The sequence below is a fragment of the Vulpes vulpes genome, chromosome 2 (assembly GCF_048418805.1).
Source record: "Vulpes vulpes isolate BD-2025 chromosome 2, VulVul3, whole genome shotgun sequence".
Taxonomy (NCBI): domain Eukaryota; kingdom Metazoa; phylum Chordata; class Mammalia; order Carnivora; family Canidae; genus Vulpes; species Vulpes vulpes.
Window position 1 is genome coordinate 99,043,214 of NC_132781.1, and position 23,036 is coordinate 99,066,249.

Sequence of the window (23,036 nt, forward strand, 5' to 3'; positions counted from 1 at the left end):
GCCCGCGGCACAGTCGGGAAAGCCGGCGGGTGTGCGTTCGGCCGCGAAGAACCCGGGCTCCCGGCGGACGCCTGCCCGGGGCGAGGCCGGGGCCCCGACGGCGGCGCGAGCGGGACGCGCCCAGGGGCCCTGCAGGCCAAGCTCCCCCGGGGGCTGCCCGCCGGCGCCCCGCGCCCAGAACCGCGGCCCTGACGTCACGCCCGGCCCGGGCGGTCGCCGCGAGACGGTCGCGTTCCGGTTCCGGTCGGTTGCCCGGGCGACGCGGGTACACAGAAACGGCTCCCGTCGGAGGCGGCGTCGCCGCGGTCGCCCCCTGGGCTTTCTCGCAGGCCGGGCGCGGACGGGCCGCCTCGCAGCCGAGCCGGTGGCGGGCTGAGGGCCGCGGGCGCCATGAGTCAGAGGCAGGTGTTGCAAGGTAGGGCCCCGGGGGGCAGGCGCGTGGGGGTGGCGCCCCGACGGCGGGCGGCCTGCTCCACCGCGTCTGTCCCCGGCAGTGTTCGAGCAGTACCAGAAGGCCCGGACCCAGTTCGTGCAGATGGTGGCGGAGCTGGCGACCAGACCCCAAAACATCGAGACGCTGCAGAACGCGGGTGAGCCCGCGACCCCCGGGCCCGCGCCATAGGTGCCCCCGCCCGCCGCGCCCTGCAGCCCCGGGTACTCAGCCCTCGGGCCCCTCCGCGCCCCTGCCTCCACCCCGGCCTTCCCCCCCGCCTCCGCTCCCCGTCGCCCCGCTCCCCTGCCCGCTCAGCTTTGGAGAGGCGCTGGGGGGCGGCGGGAGGACGGTGCCCCTCAGCTCTCCCAGCACACCGCCGAGACCCCAGAGCATCCGTCCTCTTTAGCGGGTCTTCCTGGGGTGTGAGGCCGAGAGGGTGAAGCGTCCAGATGGGCGTGAGAGGGGCCCGACGTCCCTGTTTCCATCTTTTCGCAACCGGGCAAGTGCCAAGTTGAAAGTCAAGGCCAGAAGAATGGCCTGGAAGTCATTTTACGCAAATGGAAATCTACCTCAATCAGACCCATTTTATCCGGGTGCCGTGGCTTGTCACCCTGCCTTTGATCACCTTGGACTTCCTCACACCAAAGGAATTCCAGAGCGGTTGACACATTACTTCTCGCCTTGCATTAGTGAAAGAGCAAAGATTTGCTTGAATAATTTCTAAGACTTTCAAAGTAGGTGAAGTGCTAGCTTTGAGAAGTCCTTCTGGTGCCGTCGTTCCACCCCCCTCAGTCCGAACCCTTGCATACTCTAGAAAGAGGAAGAGAGACGGGGTGTGATCTGCTTCCGATCAATTAACATAAATAGATGGAGAAGATCCTGGTGGATTAGGGATGATTCCACTGCCGTCTAAAAGTAAGGTAGCATTTTAGCACTACTGTATCATAAATGTTCAATTTATAGTTTGTGATCTTTAAAACTCATTCAAATTAACACGGAGTTAAAAGATATTTTAAGGACATATTGACAGGGCAAGAATGCTTAGAAATAATGTTTGTTCTGGCTTCTCTGGGGGGGGGGGGACTTACAATTGCACCTAAATGGCAATTTTTTCTGTCACTGAGAAGGATTTTGGTGTTTATTCCTTGTATGCTTTTATTTGAGGGTGGGGTTGTGTTTAGAATAGAGAAAGTATATTTGATAATCATGTTTTAAAACTTTTTATTTTGAGATAATCGTAGAGTTACATGAATTGTAAGAAATAATACAGAGATCCCCTGTACATCAAGGCTGTGGCATGATGTCACAACCAGTATGTTGACACTGGTAGAAATCCATCCACTGTATTCAGGTTTTATCAGTTTTGCTTGTATTTATTTGTGTGTTTCTGTGTATGTGTATGTTTAGTTCTGTACAGTTTTATCCTGTGTGTATCCATCATCACTGTAGTCAAGATACACAACACTTTCATTACTGCAAGGATCACTTTTATTGTTCTTTTATAACCACACCTACATTCTTCTTGTCCCTAACCCTGAAAAACCACTAATCTGTTCTCCTTTCAAAAATTTCAAAGTTGATCATCTTTTGTTCTGCAGTTGTTTCATGTGGATTAATTTTCTTTCTTCTGCATGTGTGTGTGTACTTATGTGCTTGTATGTATATTCCCCAAAGTACCCAGAACAGTGTTGGGCACAGTGTTTCATATATACTGGCAAATACAAGTTTATTAGAGCATATTACATTATTTTTAATGCACTTAATTTTTAGTCCCCTCCCCCTCAGTCCTACTCAATGGCTTTTGTGAATGGACACCTATCTGTTTACAGATATTTAATTTCTGAACTATAAGTAAACAGTTAAACTAAAACATTTTTTTAAAAGGGAAAATGATTGACATTATTTTAAAAATTTGATACTGTAACACAGGAGTTTAAGTAACAAGATACAGAATATCAGATTTTAGTATAATAGTGGCAGGTTATCTTTTCCTGTAAGTATACAATGTAGAACGTGTTATGGAATTTAATCAGTCCATCCAGACCATTAGGCTGAGTGATCACCAAAGTATGGGACCTACATATGACATCTGAAGTAGCCGCCCATTTCCACTTATGGTCTGGCTTATGAAGGAAGGGAATACAAAAGGAATATAACAATATTTTGAAGTTGTCTGCGCTTGACCAATGTTGTTGATGGAATGCTAAGATTTTTCTTTTCTTGAGCTTGCTTTAACATATTTCATGTCATCTAGATTCAATTTAAGCTCTCCTTTAATAATTTTAAATAGATATAGCTAATGAATATTTCAATATATTTATTCTTTTAATTAAAATAATCTGTAAATTTTGTTATGAGAACATAATAGTCTATAAACCATTCAAATGGATTGTTCTCTAATAATAATCAACATGGATTTTAAAATACTTTTAAATGAGCCACAATAGCTATGCATCACATATATTATGATCAAGTTTTTCTTTCAATCAAGTGACTTCATTTTGATAGCATAAAGTACCAATGCATCTTATTCCTGACTTTGTCGTATTCTCTGCACACTTGGGAAGGTTTGGTTTTGCTTTCTCACTTTTCTCCCCTAATGAACTGCTTAAATAAATATGTACCATGGATCCAAGATAAGGTAGAAAACATTTTCCTTATAGGCATCATGATAAATCAGTAGTTCACTTGTTAAGAATTTTTTAATTCATTCACTCTGAAAGGAACCTAAAAGTGAAAATTATCAATGGAGTTTTATTTCATTTTAAATCTGTGATCTTTTTCATTATATTTTCGATGTGTTAACAAGAATACTTGCTTTATCAAATATGTCCAAAGTAATTACTAAAGCAAACAAAGTGTTGCAAGATATCTTCTTTAGAGTATTTGGACAAAAAATAAGTTTGATTTCTAACCAGAATCGTTACTAGAAAGAATGGTGTACAATGTGTTTATTCTAGAGGAATTTTTTTTTTTACTGAGATTTTTATTCCTTCTAAATCAAATACGTATAGGAAAACATTTAAAAGTTTAATGTTTGTTATAAAATCTCTTTATGCACCCTCCAACCCTGTGCCTTTGAACCATTACATCTTGCAGCTATTTAAAAATGAATTTTGATACTTCCCTCTTTGAATAATTAGTAACACATGTAACACATTGTAAATAGTAGAGACAATACATTGTTACTTCTACCAATTGTAGAATTTCAGCAAATGGAGGTGATCGTTTAGTTATAAAATATAAGTAATATATTTTGTGGCATATTGGACTATCAGGCTCTCTTACTTAGGTTGCTTAGAAAGTCTTTTATAATAAGCTAATATAAAAACTCCAAGAAAATTATTTTTAAACTGCTTACTAGATAAAATAAACTTTCTGAAGCAGCTACTTATGTAAGAAAAATGGGAGTAAAGTTTAAAGTAATATTTTGTAATATTTAACATATAATATATAGCAAAACAATAAATATGGCTAATCACTAGTTATGTACATTTTCAGAAGAGTAGCAATAGAGAAGATTACATAACACTTTAAATATGCATCTTTTTGAAGCTAATTTGCAAATCTAGGCAATTTAATGAGTTTACAATTCAAGAAAATAATATTTGTTGACACAAAATGATCTGAAGTTACACGTGTCTGGGGTAGGGTGAAAATGTTCAGACGAGATCGGGCGCGTTCAGGGTGGTATGGCCGTAGACGGGTGAAAATGTTCAGATTAATGATTTAGCACCTCAATTTTCTGAGAAGGGAAAGCCTGTGGTAAGCATTTATGTTTAAAACATAGCCTGGTAGGTACAAGTAGCATGATTCTCTTACAAAAACCACGGATCCAAAGGATATTGAAACTGAAAAGATAATGGGTAAAGCAACTTCAAAAAAACTTAATCAATCATGCTATTTAAATTTCATGAATAAAAATAAATACATTTCATGAATATAAAAGGAGTCTTAGAGTTGTGAATGCATGATAATTAAGCACTGATCTTAAAAGATAGGGATAGTGATTTTGTGTTTTGTTTGTTTTACATATGCTTAAGTGAGGGAACTATTAAAATTCTGAACTTGTATGCACCCAATAATACATCCTAAAAATAAGATCATTCAAAATTGTATTCTATGTTTCAAACCCTTGTTCCTACTTGGACATTTATCTATTTTGTTATTTAAGCTTTGGTACAGAAGTAGAAAGTAATGTAGCCAGGGTTAGGGTATGCTTGTTTTCTTAGGAAAAACTGGATGATTAAAAAAAAAAAAAAAATTAGGCTATGGATGACCCTACTAGAGTAGGGCTTAGAAATGGCAAGTTTGTGTGGTTATATTTTAATGTGACAATTTAATGTTTTTGAAAAGTTACTTAAGTATTTCCTAACTGTACTTTTCAATGTTTTTTTATGGCTTTTGCTCCTCTGACTAGAACCTTTTCCTGTACTTCTTTGCCTAATTAATTTCTACTCATTCTTTATGGCTCTGTTTGGATGTTGATTCCTCAGGGAAACTTTCCTTAAGCCCTCACAGTAAGTTAAGGCTCTTGATTTATGCTTTTCTTGCTCCTAATATTTCTCTTTCATGATACTCATTACGATTGCAATGATTTAGTTTCTGTTTTCTCCACAAACTGTAAATTCCATGCCCAGCATAATGCTTAGCATAGGGCAGATGTTCAACATGTTGAAATAGAATGAAAGGAGTAAATATTTTTTCTTTTTTAAAAAATTTAATTTTTTAAAGTAATCTATCCCCAACATAGGGCTTAAACTCACAACACTGAGATCAAGAGTCACATGCTCTACCCACTGAGCCAGCCAGGTGACCCAGGAGTAATTTTCTTCTGAGTGTTTTCACATCTCTTAAAAAATTAGATTCTTATAACAGCTCAGGTAGGTAGTATAGGTATCTTCTTCAGTGTGGATACTTAAGCTGCAAAAAGCTTAGATAATTACCCTCATTATAAAGAGAGTCCCAGTCAAACTAAGACTAGAAGATGTTTAATTGCTGCCTGACATTGCACTCTATGTTACCTTGTAGGTGTTAGTAAGCTATTTCTAGGTCGTTCTAGAGTTCCTAATCTTAATGTTAACTGTTAAACCAGGTCATTTCTTTAGGCCTTTGGGTGCCAAAGGCTATCCAGTAATTGTGTGCAATTGGCTTTTGAGGTCTCCTTGAGGATCATTATGGGAGCTTGAGTGGAGGCCGGGTGCAGGGAACTAACTTCAATTGAGAAGTTTGAGGTTTGAGGGAGTGGGGGTTGTATTTAGGGCTTACACTGGACTCAGAACTCTGGAGGACCTTCAGCTTCCTCTGACTTCTAAGGAAAACCTTATCAAGGCAGAAGCTCTTTAAAAAGCACCCCAGGAAAAGTGTGTAATCCACTGGAAGTTGCAAACTAAGATAGTACTTCAGAGAGTCCTTGGACTGAGTCCCTGCTGGGATGAGGGAGAGTGCAAGGGAGACTTCCTTAGAGCCCAAGGTGGCTAGCCGTCCTGTGACTGTCGCTCACTTTTTGAGAACATGGTGGGGAGGGGAGTAGAGCACAGTGGAGAGAGAGGCACTTGATATTTGTTGGTTGATTATATCTAACACTTGCCTTTGTTTTTTAACTTAATTATGCTTTGTGTGAAGGACTTTTACTCCATGTTCACTGTGCTCAGAACTTTGGGATTTCTATCAAGTACTGGCCCTAGGAGAAATCAGAGTCACCCTTGAGAAACAATTTGGTTTTGCTTTATAGTGGGTTGGATGGCCTCTCCAAACACGTCAGACTTCCCTAATTTTCAAAGTGAAATATTGGTTTTGTCATATACCTAATGCTTTCTGTCCTAAGGGTGGATCAGTTTTAAATTTGATTTTTTTAAAAAAGATTTTCTTTATTCATGAGAGACACAGAGAGATAGGCAGAGATACAGGCAGAGGGAGAAGCAGGCTCCATGCAGGGAGCCTCATTTGGGACTCAATCCTGGGACCCCCAGGATCAAGACCTGAGCTGAAGGCAGATGCTCAACTGCTGAGCCATCCAGGTGTCCCTAATTTACTTTTATTCAAGTTTTCTAAGTCCAGGTGAAAATAAGTGATATTTGTGCTGTATGTATGTGTGCATGTGTCTTCAAGGAAATGATCTCTATCTACTTTTCTGTATATTCTATTTCTGTGTCATTAGAATCACTATTAAGTTATATACATAGACTAGCTTACATTAGTTTTCCATAGAAATGTCTTTGTAGAATTACTCTAATAATATGGCTTTTTTTGAGGGCTTATTAAAAAATACTTAGATTTCCCCATAGCTTCCTTAAATCTACCACTGAAGACATTGTCTATTTTATTAAACATTTTTAATGTAAAGACATACTCTTTTATTCAACTAATCTTTATTAATCATTAAGTGTCAAGCTAGGCCTACATAGGAAATTTCAGGAAAAAAAATTTTGTTCCTGCTTCATTTCACAAAGTGGTTCCCTTTTTACTTTTGCTGCCAGGAAACTCGGTGATATGTTTAAAGTTCAGTTGTAGCAGCTATTCTTAACCTATATTTTTGATAAAATTATCAGTTCTCATCTCTCTACTACTGGCTCTTTTTTTTTTTTTTAAGATTTTTTTAAATTTATTTGACACAGAGAGAGAGAGAGAGTTCAAGCAGAGAGAGTTAGCAGAGGGAAAGGGAGAAACAGGCTCAATCTCAGGACCCTGGGATCAAGGCCCAACCTGAGCTGAAGGCAGACACTTAACTGAGTCACACAGGCACCCCTACTACATGGCTCTTAATTTTTATCTTTGTATCTCTATATTTTAAAGAAAACTATCTCAAAAAATTTTAGAGTAAGTGGAATGTGAATAAAACATTTTATCTGAAAGAAGTTTTTTGAAGTGATTACCTTCCAAAAGTGACCTCTTCAAATATTACTCATGAAACCTCTTGGAGCAGACAATCCTTTTATAATTCTCCTATTTATTCTCTACTGACCCCATTCATGAACATTCCAATTTTCTGCAGGCAGGTAGGTTTCATAGGTATAAATCATAAAAGAGAAAATCCATTGCCAGAAGAAGACAGGACTAATTCAATATTTAGAAATTCAGCTCTCTAGAAAACTTTCAAAATAAGGTACAATTATATCTATGTGCTCTGGGGTAAAGGGTCAGTTTAAATGACCCATATACCTAAAAAAAGAACTATGAACATATATTATCCATTTTTTTATTTTTTTATTTTTAAAAGGTTTCTAAAATTCACTTTATTAATATATATAATTCACATACCTTACAATTCACCCATTTAAGTGTAAAATTTAGTGGGTTTTAGTACATTGTTAGTATTTTAGTAGTTTTTTATTTAAATAACTTCTATACCTACCATGGGGCTCAAACTCATGACCCTGAGATCAGGAATTGAAGGCTCTTTTGACTGAGCTAGCTAGGAATTCCAATATATTGGTAATTTCTTAGAATTGTGGTAAAATATAACAAAATTTGCCATTTTAGCCACTTCTTTTTAAGATTTTATTTATTTATTCATGAGAGACACACACACAGAGAGAGGTAGAGACACAGGCAGAGGGAGGAGCAGGCTCCATGCAGGGAGCCTGACATGGGACTCTATCCCCGGTCTCCAGGATCAGGCCCTGGGCTGAAGGCAGCGCTAAACTGCTGAGCCACTTTAAAGTGGCTACCCATTTTAGCCATTTTTAAAGTGTACAGTTCAGTGGTATTAATTACATTCATAATGTTATGCAATCATCACCATTTCCAAAACTTTTAAAAAGTCACCCTAAACAGGAGCTCATTTTGTTTTTATTTTAACTCAAAATTGCCTGAAAAAGAGAAAATTTTCTCTTAAAATTTCTCTTAAATTTTCTCACATTAAATTTCAGTTTGTTCCTTCACCATTCAACATTTATTGAGTATCGAAGGGCCAGGGGCATGTTTAGATGCTGATCATGCAAAAAATAGGCACAGACAATGCACTCAAGGAGCTTATTTGCTTAAGGAGAGCTATATACATACTTGTTGATAAGTGTCCATTACACAACATGTGGAACATACATGGAGGGTACCTAATTCAAGCTTTGGAGGAGTACATTCATGGAAGACTTCTAGAAGGAGATATCTAACTGAACTTCCTAGGAGTTAGCCAGATGAAGAAGGGTGCAAGGAAAACTGCATTCAGATAGAGGGAACATTATGTGCAAAGGCACAGAGGCAAGAGGAAAAAGTGGTGCTTGATAGAAAAGGCTAATGTTTAGCTATGGCAGGAGCCTCTTGGGATAATAGGGCTACAGAGAGGCAACGCATGGCTGGAGAGGAAAACAGGCCTATTTATGAAGGACCTCATCTGAAGTTTGGTTTTTATCCTGAAATAGGTAGAAAGTCATCAAAAAGCTTTCATTAGAGGAGTGAAGGGATCCATTTTGTATTTTTGAGAGATGATTTTCACAGCAAAGTGGAGGATAGATTGTAGGGAATTAAAACAGGATCAGGAAGACAGAGTGAGTGCCCAGTGTTGCCTCACAGATCTGTAGCATTTGTGTCTTAGGGGAAAGAGCAGGAACAGGTGAGGAGAAAGGAGAGCTCGGGGTGACTCACGGTGACCATTCATGAATGGAGAAGGGATACAAAAAGCAGAGGAAGACCATGACCTCCTTTTCTAATAGTGTCGAAGTTGAAGTGTCTGGGGTATCTGTGTGCCAGTGACTATAGTGAGCAGTTTGGGTACGTAGGGCTCTGGAGCTCACGAGAGTCACTTTGGCTGGAAAGAGAGGTTTGAACATGTGGAATTTACATGTTCATTTGAAAACCATATTAAAGGCCCATTTTAAATTTATGTGTGTAATTATAAACATGTAAGTTCCAGTCATTTTATGTAAAGTATCATGTCAATTGAACTTGCCATAACCTTTATGATCTCTGAGTTTAAATCTTGTATATAGACGGTGGTGGCTATGACCTAGCCACTGGAAGAATGAATGAAATTTCAGTTTAATATAGTAATCATGGAAGAGAGCTACAGTAATGTTAATGATAGAATTAAATGAATTCAACAGATAATACCCTTTGGTATGCATTTGAAACCTGGCTCATGTAGGCTGGTTTTCATTGGCAAATGGGATGTGATTGATAAAGGGGAGGAGAAACAAAAGAGCATAGATGCTAGAGTTATCAAATAGTATCTACCTCATAGGATTTAATGAGGATTGATGAGTTAATATTTGTGATTTTTTAAAAAAAATTATTAATTTCTTTTTTTTAAAATTATTAATTTCTTAAGGGAGTCCCTGGCACATAAGTACTATGTAGGTGTATGTTAGGTAAATAAATACCTACTGTGCTTTGTGCCCCTTGGAAGAGCTGCTAGCTGTCACTGTGAGAGTCAGTGCTCTTGGTGCCAGCTTCTCTCACCCTTCCCTACTCAACAATGGCAAATCAGCTGTGGTAGTCCTTCACTCACAGACATCTGAATTGACAGTGACTTACCAAACAAAATTCAGAGGATACTACAATTAACGAGAATACATTTATTTTTATTTTTTTAAAGATTTTATTTATTAATTATTAGAGATACACACACACACACACACACACACACACAGGAAGAGGGAGAAGCAGGCTCCATGCAGGGTGCCTGATGTGGGACTCGATCCTGGGTCTCCAGGATCAGGGCTGAAGGCAGCACTAAACTGCTAAGCCACTGGGGCTACCCAACGAGAATACATTTAAAAGAAGAAAAGAGATGTTTCCTGAATTATTTACCATTATAATTGAATTCGGTGCAAAAAGACCATACATTTCATGATTCATTCTGATCCCTCAAACAAATTAAGGGACTCTGTGTGTGTTTTAAGGGATATAACATCTAAAATTATAATTGATTCTATGGTTATAGCAGCAAAGAAGTATTTCACAGAAAACAGGGCAAAGAGATGTGATACTGAAATTTGTGATTTCTTAATCAAATGCAGGAATGGTGGTCAGTGGTATATAATCATAGAGGCTAGAAGAAACCAAATCAAAGCCTGAAAATTATTAATTCTAAAAAGAAAAAAAAAACAAACAAGTGAGGAAGACTTAAATATTTTCAAGTAAAAAATGACCAGTGAAGGAAGATGAGAACATGCTATAATATTCATCAGTGTCATGGAGCTTGCTTCAGTAAAAATATAGTCATGTAAATGTAGTAATTTACAGAAGTAAAAAACTTAAAATTAGTAAAGTTAGTAAGTGTAATTGGAGTTACTCTGTGATGGGAGAGTCGGTATAGTAAAATTGAAGTAGATGATAGTTTCTAGAGCCAAGACCAGAAGTACTTTAATAAGAGTTAGTTGTATATTCAGAACTGTGCTAGATGATTTGGTAAATAGAAAAGAAGTGTAAAACAAAGTCTGCTTTAGAGATGTTTATCATTTTACTGAGAAGATAAGACATTTATTCACATAAAACAAATGAGAACCACATAACATGCTACATCAAGGATGGCTGCTGTGCTTTGTACAACTTCAGAAGTGCCATTTGTATCATGATCTATGTGAATGGCATCCCTTGGATTTGTGCAGTACACAGCCTTCTCAGCCATACGTGTTGGGCCTTGGAATTATTCAAAGTCCTCATTCCCATTTATTTGCTTCCCTGAGAGTAGGTGGTACAAACAATAAGGTTCCCATGGCTTTCCATTTTATTTACAAAATTTCCATTACAAAATCTTAATTCAGTTTATAGCCAGATTTGATCTGGCCCCAACCAACTTTCCAGCTTTATCACTTGCCATATCAGCCCTCCCACTTTACATTTCAGGCCAGTATGAATTTATCATGGCTTCTTCAACAGTCGGCAACAATCATACATCTTGTCCAAGCTAGAAACTTGGAAATATCACTTATTCTTCCCTTTTCCTCACAATAATCGGTTTGTCTTGTAAATATCTCTACCTTTCCCTTTTCTCTTTCCCTTTGCCATTAGCTTTCTCCAGGCTATCTTCATGTCTGGCCCAGATACATACAATAGCTTCCTAAGTAGTCTTCTGCCTCCCATCTTGTCTCTTTTCGTCCTTTTTCTCCAGTGTAACCAGTGACCCTTCTTTACAAAGTACAGAAACACTGATGTTAATGTTGAGATTAAATTCAAAGTACTTAGGTTATTGGGCTCTTCAGTACTTTTGCTTCTGTTAATCTCTTAGCCTTGTTTCCCAACTCTTTGCTCCCCTCTTGTGCTATGATCACACTGAATTCTCAGTTTTGACAAACTCTCTTGGCTCTGAGCTTCATTTATACAGTTCCTTCTGGTTTGAAAACTCTCCAGTCCTTCCCATCTCCACACCCTCCAGTTATTTTAGCAGACAATCTGTGACCCGTCTGAGAGCCTTCAAATCTCCACCTGGATGTCCCTTACCTTGGGTTTCCTTCCTTGTGTCCCTCAAGGTTTAGGTTGGATGCTCCATTGTATATATATTTGCAAAGCATCCTCTACTTCTCTTTTAGTTGCATATGTCATAATGTGTTGCATTCGTTTGCATTTTTTATATTTCTCTTGACCCCTTTATAAGTTCTTTGAGGTCAAAGATGATTGTGTTTTCTTTTTTTTTTTTTTTGTAAGATTTTATTTATTCATTATAGAGAGAGAGAGACGCAGAGACACAGGCAGAGAGAGAGGCAGGCTCCTTGCAGGGAGCCTGATGTGGGACTGGATCCCAGGACCCAGGGATCATGCCCTGAGCCAAAGGCAGATGCTTAACCTCCTGAGCCACCCAAGCATCCCTGATTGTGTTTTCAATACCTTGTATATTCTTACTAGATACTTCTTGAGTGAATGGTGAATAATTATTCTACCATGGTAATTCTAAAATACATGGTAGAGGGATGCCTGGGTGACTCAGTGGTTGAGCATCTGCCTTCAGTGCAGGTCCTGATCCCAGGGTGCTGAGATCAAGTCCTGCATTGGGCTCCCTGCAGGGAGCCTGCTTCTCCCTCTGCCTGTGTCTCTGCCTCTCTCTCTGTGCCTCTCATGAATAGATAAATAAAATATTAAAAAAAATAAAATACATGATAGAAAAGGCTCAATCTTTGAGGCGAGGGAACCATAAATATTTCTTCATCATAATGGAAGGTGCTGATTAACGAGTCCTATACATTAATAGTAATAACATGTTGATGAGAAATATGGGCAAAAAAGGGAATGGATTCCTTTTGCACATTCACTTACCAGGCACTTACTGGTATATATTTTACCCCAACTCATCTGCCTAGTACTTTAAAATTTTTAACTCATTTTGATTCTCACAACAACTTTATGAGGCAGTCCTAGAATTTGTCACCATTTTACACATGAGGGAACTGTGATGCAGAGATGATTAGTTAATGTTGTTGAGGTCCCACAGCTGACATGTGGCAGAGCCTGGAGTCAAAGGCAGCCAATCTCCCTCTAAATACATGCTTTAATGATCTCAGTCTGTTGTCTCTCCACACAAGCAGTTGCATAACAAGCAGGGCAAGAGATTCCTTCTATTTCTAAAGCATGAAGTCCCTCTATATTCTTATTGGACCCCAAACAGAATGTCCCAGTCAGATGGTTAACATTGACAGGCAAAGGTAAATCCTTGACTACATATTGATTTATTGTATGGAGAGATGACTTCTTTCAAAACTTCATAAATGAAGGGATCCCTGGGTGGCTCAGCGGTTTGGCGCCTGCCTTTGGCCCAGGGCCTGATCCTGGAGTCCTGGGATCGAGTCCCGCATCAGGCTCCGGGCATGGAGCCTGCTTCTCCCTCCTCCTGTGTTTCTGCCTCTCTCTCTCTCTCGGTGTCTATCATGAATAAATAAATAAATCTTAAAAAAATAAAAACTTCATAAATGAGCTATAGTAATAGTTTCGTGGTAAATGGTCATATAGAAAGACGTTTTAAAATATATTGTTGGAATTGAAATTTTTAATGCCTTGTAAGTTATATATAAATCTTCAACATATTTTATGTTTTTGATAATTTTGAGTATAAAACTGGAAAGTAAAAAATATATTTGATAGAAATCACTTTTAAGTCTAAAACATAAGGACATCAAAGGAGTTGTGATTATTTTGAGGGTATTTTATAATCTCCTCCATTAGATTATTTGTTTCTTGAGGGAAGGAGCTGCCTTTGCTCAGGTGTTTAATCCTATTGTTTGCCAGTTGGTGAATCCTAATCTATTTTTTGAGTGAATGACTAGGGGCAGCAGGATCAGCAAAGTTATTTTTGTTGTTGTTTTTGCATAACTGGATTGAAATGTAGGTATTAGAATCTATATCTCTGGCACCGAAACAAGAAAAATAGATAAGAAACTCCAAACTATAAAGTTGGGAGGAGAGAGATTGTGAAGATTTATCTAGAAGTTTCAGAAACACTTTCACATCATTTGATCAGTTTTTATAAAAGAAACATGGATATTAGGGTATAATATGTGAATCATTATTTTTAATATTAGAACCTGTGGGATCCTTCAGTAGAAACCTCACTGAGGTCATTAGCTGTCACTAGAGACCTTGCTTATCAGATATTGTAGCCAGTATTCAAAGTGCTGTAATTTACGGACTCTAAATTTTCATGCATTTATTCACTAAGGATCAATCACCATGGATTCCTAATGGACAGGCAGGTAAGGAAAATTTTCTTTTTATGTCATATATGCTTCTTTTCTCCTTTATCTTTCCCTTCCTCCCTCTCATACTGCCTTCCTTCCTTCCCTGGTTCCTCTTGTATCATTATCTGTATTTTTAGGACAGACATAATTAGAATGACAAGGTCTCCATACCTATCTGTGTAAAAGATAAAAACATGTCCCTGGGGACTGATAATTATGAATCACTAAGAGATAATTCAAGGACTGGAAATTTGGTAATAAATAGAAATAAGGTAATAAAGATTACCTTACTCAAAGAAAGATATATTTTAAAAAATATTTATTTATTTATTTTAGAGACAGAGAGTGAGCTTGAGCAGGGGGAGTGGCAGAGAGAGAGAGAGAGAGAGAGAGAGAAAGAAAGAAGCAGGTTCCTCACTGAGCGTGAAGCCTGACATGGGGCTCCATCTCACAACCCTGAGATAATGATCTGAGCCAAAATCAAGAGTTAGAGGCTTAGCTGTCTGATTCACCCAGGCCTCCCCAAACAAACATATTTTAAGCTGAAACTTTAGCTTTTACTTTTATAGGTTCAAAGATTTTAAATTTTTCAAAAGTCTTATTGTGCTACTGTCTGAACTAGGGAATGTGGAAAAGAATGATAGAGCAGGGACGCCTGGGTGGCTAAGTGGCTGAGCCATCTGCCTTTGGCTCAGGTCTTGATCCCAGGGTCCTGGGATTGAGTCCCACTTCTGGCTCCTTGTGGGGAGCCTGCTTCTCCCTCTGCCTATGTGTCTCTGCCTCTCTCTATGTGTCTCTCATGAATAAATTTAAAAAAATATTTTTTACAAAAAAGAATGATAGAGCAGAGGCATCTGCATAGAGGCCTAAATTTGATATTAAATACAGAGATAGAAGGAAAGGAATGGTGTGTCATTTTGTTTATCTTATTTTTCCTGGGCCAAATGTAGTAGAAAAATGGAGGAGAGGGCAGCCCCCATGGCTTAGCAGTTTAGCGCCGCCTTCAGCCCACTGCGTGATCCTGGAGACCCAGGATTGAGTCCCATGTTGGGTTCCCTGCATGGAACCTGCTTCTCCCTCTGCCTGTGTCTCTGCCTCTCTCTCTCTCTCTCTGTCTCTAATAAATAAATAAAATATCTTTTTTTTTAAAAAAAAGAAAAATGGAGGAGAAAATATATAAAGCAAAAAATTCCTTTGATTATGTGGACAGGTGAAATACATATAGGGAGGTAAAATATTTTACTGCTAAAACTACAAACTGAAAATTTACAAAATTGGGAGACTTATGATATTATTAGCTAAATACCATAACTAATAATAAACACTTAAAACTAAGTTAAACATTATAGGCCCAGATAGATGAATTTATTCTTCAACTTCTTAATGTAAAAGTTCAAAGTTTTTGAGATTTAATTCAAAATAACCAGGATTAATAACCTAATATAGGCTGATTTTCCAATTATATTTCTTTTTATTTTTTTAAAGATTTTATTTATTTATTCATGAGAAACACACAGAGAAAGAGAGAGAGAGAGGGAGGCAGAGACACAGGCAGAGGGAGAAGCAGGCTCCATGCAGGGAGCTGGACATGGGACTCGATCCTGGGTCTCCAGGATCACGCCCTGGGCCAAAGGCAGCACTAAACCACTGAGCCACCCGGGCTGCCCTCCAATTATATTTCAAAAGGCAATAAGCCACTGCCTTTATATATATATATATATATATATATATATATATATATATATATATATATATATATATATATCAAATGTGGGGGGGGGGAGGAAATACCAGAATTATCAGGAAAAAATAACATGAAATGTAATTATTGACTTATTTTATGTTAAAATCATGCATCTTTGTTATGAAAAATCAAGTTATATTCAACAACAACCAAAACCAACCCAATTTAAAAATGGGCAGAGGACTTGAATAGACATTTCAACAAAGAACATGTAAAATGGCCAATATAAGCAAAAAACATAAAAAGACATTCACTGACATGAGTCAGGGAAATGAAAATCAAAACCGCAGGAGTTACCACTTCACACCTGCTAGAGTGCTATTATTAAAAAACAAAAAACAAAAAATAAAAAGTATTGGTAAGGATGTGGAGAAATTTGAACCTTTGTACTTTGCCGGTAGGAATGTAAAATGGCACAGCAGTTCCTAGTTAGTGATAATGATTACACCAATTTGTACACTAAAGAATGGTTTAAAATGGTAATTTTTATGTTATGAGTATTTTGCTACAGTTAAAAAGCCAAAAAAAAAAAAAAAAAGATTAATGAAGCAACTAAAGAGAAGACCAACAAATTATTTTAAATTCAACTTTCTAGAAAGAACTCATGTTAATATTTGGTTATCATTCTGTACTTTGACCTTTTTATTGTGAGGTATTTCAGAAATTATCACTATAAAAACTATAGATAGTCATATTAGCAACACTTATGAGCACAGACACACTGATTTGTTGAATGTGAGCTGTGACCTAGGCATGAGTAGAAGTGCCTGCAAAGTTAACCAGCCTGAGTGGGATTCAAACTTGCATCTGTGATCTCATACAAGATGACCTCACCAAGCCACCCCTGCCATAAAAATGATCACTAAGTGAAACTGGAAACTGTGAAAAGCCCCGGGTCACATCGTTACATGTATCTGTGATAAGCATCATTATTCTCTGCTTATGTTATTTGGTAGTAGTGTTTATCTTAATTTGGTCTAATCCTAAGTGTTACTATAAATGTTTTGTTTTTATTCTATTTCAAATGTTTCTGGATATAACATTATAAAAGAATATTGATAATATTTGCTTTTCTAGATCACTGTGTATGTTTTTAAAGAAAAGATGTAATAACATCTAGTTGAATAGCCTGCTGCAAATTAAGTAAAGTTTAGAAGGTCAAAGGGCATTTTGTTCCAGTTTGAACTCTGTCGTTACCTTTCTTGTAACCTTAGACTAAAACAGCATCATTAAAGCCCAAATAGCAGTTGACTATTTTGGGTATTTTATAGTAAATCAAAGGTAAGATAAAAAATTAGAATAGCCAATCAAATGGCCAAAATGTAATCATTTTTTATCTCCTTTTCCCTACCTCCTCAACTTTTAATATGTATTATATGATTAGCAATCATTAATGAAGAATGTCTGAATTTCTGTTTTCCACCACTTATTAGTTTTGTGATGACTTCTTCACCTTTCTCACTTCTTCACCATTCCATTTCCTTACCTGTAAAATGGACGTAATAGGGCAAACTTCATAAGTTTGTTATGACAGTTCAGTGAATTAATATGGAAAATGGAAAACAAGTCCTTTTTTTTTTTTTTTGGAAAACAAGTCCTTAAAACAACGTGTACATGATAATAAAGTGCCAGATAAATACAAGCTATCTTTTACTATTGTTGCTGTGATGATGATATACCTACTATGTATTCAACTCTAGAGTCAGTATTATGAGAGCTAGTAAAACAAAACACTTATCTCAAAGAATTTGTTTCTTTGAAATAGTGTCAGAAATCTGAATTTGCATCCCTTCATCAATGTGAGGCCCTAGCCAGTTGAAATCATAGAAAAGACCGAACAGCTGGAATCAGAGAAAAAAAAACAAAAGAAAACAAGACAGATGGAAGTCTCCATAGAAGTCTAAGCCCTGAAAGATAGGATTTGCAAAGGCTGGGGAAAACCTACCCCGATCCCCCCTCTACCCGCTACCATGTGGTAGGTAGGCATTAAACTACATACTCCATAATCTTTCTTTGCGCTCCTCATGACAGCCTGGTTAGGTCACGTAGCTACTATTTGCCAAATCAGGGATTTAAACTTTTAACCTAACTCCAAAGCCTTTCTTGTTTTCATGCTATGCCCCTGCTTGGATAATTACAGGTTATATTATTCCAGTTAGATGCTTCTAAATATATCATTAGTTTTTAGTATATAATTTTTTTGTTTTTACTGATTTTTTATGGTTAATTTTATCTGCATATATGCTGAATTTTATATTTGCTTTCTCATTTAAATTTTGCTGACATCTGTTTGTTCATAACTCAGGTGTAATGTCTTTGCTGAGGCCTCTTCTTCTGGATGTGGTCCCAACAATTCAACAGACTGCTGCACTGGCTCTTGGGAGACTGGCTAATTATAATGATGACTTAGCAGAAGCAGTGGTGAAGGGTGACATTCTTCCCCAGCTTGTTTATTCATTGGCAGAACAGAATGTAAGATTAAAAAAAAATGTTTTGTATCTTTTTTGTCTTATATTTTAAAAAATCTGCTAGTTTGGGTACAGTTGCATGCTTGTAGGCATTAGAATTTTAGGATATTAATACAACCTTTAATTCTTTGAACTGCACATAATGTTACCTTTAGGGTATTTTATCTTGGGAGTGATGGGCACATTTTTTCCATTACTGTTAATATAAGAAAACAGTTTTTAATGGGATTATATATAAAGCAGTACTTCTGTGAATGAGAGTCTTAAACCTGTAGGATCAGCTTTAGAGAGTTGTAGGAGCCTTAGCTAAATAAAAAGTTGTTTTCAGCAATCCTTATATGCAGGTGAAATCTGGTTAGTGGAAACTGTGAGACAGCTTGGAAGCAAGGGGAAGAGAAGCATACAAAAGGAAGGAGAATACCTGTAATGGAAGGTTTGGTAAAGTATTTTATACCAAGTGTGTAAGCATGTCGGTCCTTTCAAGAGTCATCTAAGGGTGCCCCGATTTTTTTCCCTTTCTATGTGGCTCTATTCTATGTTTCTGTACAGCACCACCTAACAATAGTTAAGGACCTTCCTACAGACAGGGTCTTGGTCTGTTTATTCCATTCTATTAGTTTACCATAACCTAAGGATGTATGTTTCTTTTTTGGGGCTATATATTTCTTGATATATTTTAAGGTTAAATTCCTATTTATGTAACCAAATGACAACTATCCAATTTAAAAATGGGCAAAAGACTTGAGTAGACAGCTGTACACATATAAAGAAGATATATACATGGCCAACAAAGATGAAAAGATGATTAACAGCATAAGTCATTAGGAAATACAAATCAGAACCACAGCAAAAGATCACTTTACCTACTAGGATGGCCACGACACACACACACACACACACACACACACACACACACAAAAGAAAGGAAAAGAAAAGAAAAGAAAACTATAACAAGTGTTAGTGAAGATTTGGAGAAATTAGAGCCCTCCTACATTGCTGATATGAGTGTAAAATGGTGCAGCTGCTATACAAAACAGTCTGGCAGTCAAGTTAAACATAATTACCACATGACCCAGCAATTCTGCTAGTTAGATTTCCAAAAAAATTGAAAACAGGTGTTCAAACAAAACTTGTACACAAATGTTTATAGCAGCATTATTCACTATAACAAAAGAATGATTGGATAAAATGTTGGATATCCATATAATGGAATATTATCAGTTGTAAAAAGGGATGAAGTGCTGACACATGCTACAACATGGATAAATCTTGAAAACATTATGCTAAGAGAAAGAAGCCAGACATAAAAGGCTATATATTGTATGATTCCATTTATAGGAAATTTCCAGAATATGCAAATCCATAGAGACAGAAGGAGATTAGAGGTTGCCAAGGTCTGGGGGGAGAGGGGAATGAGGAGTGATTCCTGAACATGTATGAAGTTTCTTGTTGGGCCAGTGAGAATATTCTAGAACTAGATGGTGATGTTTGTACAACACTGTGAATGTGCTAAATGCCACTGAGTTGTACACTTTAAAAATGGTAAAAATAGTAAACATTTTGTGTATTTTATCAGAATAAAAATATCCTAATTGTTTAAAATTTTGCTTATTTTTATAAATTGGAGAGTCATTTACTGACTGTCTTATCTCTACAAGTGGTCTCAGAAATTTTATTTTTCTTGCAGGCGTTCCTTCTATCATCAAATAGTATTAGACTTTGTTCTTCCTGGACTCTTAGCTCCTTCTTTCAAGGGCAGAGTCTGTGTTTTGGTATCCCATGAAGAAGGTTCTCAATAGATCTAAATACGAATGAATGTCCATGAGCTGTAGAGACAAAAAAAAGTGCTAGGGCAGAAGTAAGGAGAAAGTGAGAATGTGAAGCAGTATTTCTAGGCTTCTGTCTCCTTCATCTACCAGTCCTTTAATTCATTTCTCACAGGATTTAATCTCTTCTTTATGAGGTACAAAGTCCCTGGCATGGCTTTTTTTTTTTTTTTCTTTTTCTTTTTCTTTTTTAAGGCAATTCTTTTGGTGAGGAATGGGAGAGAAGAGAATGGAATTTGGAGAAGCGGAAATTAAGAGAAAGGGGAAATGGGATCAGAAGGTGTGAATTATAGGCACTGTAGTTAACAGTGACTATCGATGCCCAGTAATTGTGAATTTGAAAATTCTGTCATATAAAAAGTCACATTAGCTTAAGGTGATGACAGGAAATTTATCACCATTATTTTTCCATGATTATAAGAAAATAATAGAAAGCTATTTTAAGACTCTAAGTTTTATAGTAAGTAGATATTTGTTACTGCTTTAAACTAATCTTTATAACAAATATTTTAATATCTATATGTTGACATTTAAGAACCTAAAAAAATATATCAAATCAAAATATTATTAATATTGTATATTTCTTATATCATCAACATATACCAATTTTTTATATTTAATATGTTAAAATACACTTGATATATTTTTTTTCTCTCCTATAATTTTTGTTGTATTTTAATCTTTTGGCTAAAGTAAAATAGTATGCTTTCAAAATGGGTGCTGTAGTCACCTAGTCACTTTTAATTGTCACTGTAAAGAAATAAAAACTTGGAATCTAAAATAGAGGATTAATCGGGTTCTATTAATAAAAGAGATTATTACTATGTGATTATGCTAACCATAAAACAACAGTGAGTGTTATAGCCAAACACTTCCTCTACATTTAATTTTTTTAGTTATATGAAGAAAAACATGTTAGTATTGTGTTTCAGGTTTTTTATTTCTCAATCTGATAAAATTTTATATAGAGAATATTATAAATATGAAGCATTACTTAAAACTCACCTTACAAATAGAAGTCATTTGTATTTATCGTTTTTAAAAAAGCATTTCTAAGAGGGGATACGTAACACATCCCCTTGTTTGACTAGTTTATTTACCAGGAAAGGTTTTAAAATATATCATGAGTGTTTTGCCTTTACATTTATCCAATAATTGGTAGTGTATCTCGAAACATGGTTGTTATTTCAGGATAACTTGGGACACCCAAAAGATTAGTTGAGGTCATGAAAGGCCTACCATGCTTAGAGACTGAGGCCAAGTAAAGGAAATGAATTTGTCAGTGGACAGTTTTGTTGCACATGCTAACAATCTAAGAGTTCCCATGGGTCAAACAAATACTTTTCAATGTGATGCAGATACAGAAGATCTCATTATTTTCTGAATTGGTAGGAAATACAATGTTTATGTTTTATTTTACACAATTTCCAAATGAATGTTTCAGAACAAAACATTTGAAGTGTAACTTAAGACTTACACTATTTCAGTTTAGTTACTGAACAAAAGCAATAGGAGAACATCAAAAGATTTTGCAGGATGTTTTTCATCTTTTGTATTGAAAAGCTGTTGAGCTTTATTTATACTAATGTCATTTTCGTGTTGGTTTTGGTCTATTTTAACCTTTGGTTTTATGAGTGCTTAATTCACTTTGAGTTTTATCTATTTTATCATTGTAGCGTTTTTACAAAAAAGCAGCTGCTTTTGTGTTACGAGCAGTTGGTAAACATTCTCCTCAACTAGCTCAGGCAATAGTTGATTGTGGAGCACTGGATACGCTGGTGATATGCTTGGAAGATTTTGACCCTGGAGTCAAGGAGGCTGCAGCTTGGGCACTTGGATATATTGCAAGACATAATGCAGGTAATGGAGCATATCTGAAAACAGGATTATTAAAATTTAGATTTATTAGGTAAATCTGGTTTTGCTTAGTGAGCTATAGATGCAGTTCTAATGATGTTTCCATACATTATGGGAGATAAGTTTTGAATGATGGCCAAATTGTTTGGATCACAAATTCACAAAAACCTACACATTTCAGTCTTGGGAGAAGATATTTGCAAATGACATATCCAAAATCTATAGAGAACTTATCAAACTCAACACCTGAAAAACAAATAATCCAGTTAAGAAATGGGCAGAAGACATCCAGATGGCTAACAGACCTATATGAAAAAATGCTCAACATCACTCATCATCAGGGAAATACAAATCAAAACCACGATAAGATACCACCTCATACCTGTCAGAATGGCTAAAATTAACAACACAGGAAACAACAGATGTTGGTGAGGATGTGGAGAAGGGGGAACCCTCTTGCGTTGTTGGTGGGAATACAAACTAGTGCAGCCACTCTGGAAAACAGTATGGAGTTTCCTCAAAAAGTTAAAAATAGAACTGCCCTATGATCCAGCAATTGCACAATGAGGTACTTACCCAAAGGCTACAAAAATACTGATTTGAAGGGGTACATGCACCCTGATGTTTATAGCAGCATTATCAATAACAGCCAAATAATGGAAAGAGCCCAAATATCTGTCAACTGATGAATGGATGAAGAAGATGTGGTAAATTGCTGGAGGGGAGATGGGTGGGGGGAAGGGGTAATTGGGTGATGGACATTAAGGAGGGCACTTAATGTAATGAGAACTGGATGTTATATGCAACTGATGAATCACTAAATTCTACCTCTGAAACTAATAATATAGTATATGTTAACTAACTTGAATTTAAATAAAATCTTAAAGTAAATAAAATATAAATCTATTAACATATATATAGATATAGATATATAATGGAATATTACTCAGCCATCAAAGAGAATGAAGAATGATGAAATTTTGCAAAGACATGGGTAGAGCTAGAAAGTACTATGCTAAGTGAAATAAGTCAGTCAGAGAAAGACAAACACCTTATGATTTCACTCATATGTAGAATTTAAGAAACAAAACAGATAAACGGGAG

The 23,036-nt window shown here is 36.9% G+C and overlaps 1 protein-coding gene across 1 annotated transcript; it reads left to right on the plus strand.

Moving 5' to 3' along the window:
- Positions 1-266: 266 nt before the first annotated feature.
- SPAG6 (sperm associated antigen 6) lies at positions 267-22,828 on the plus strand. The gene is made up of 4 exons (XM_072743759.1): positions 267-415; positions 495-590; positions 18,087-18,253; positions 21,752-22,828. Exons 1-4 carry the CDS (start codon positions 391-393, stop codon positions 21,986-21,988), a joined length of 525 nt encoding a protein of 174 aa, XP_072599860.1. The 5' UTR covers positions 267-390; the 3' UTR covers positions 21,989-22,828.
- The last annotated feature ends 208 nt before the right edge of the window (positions 22,829-23,036 follow it).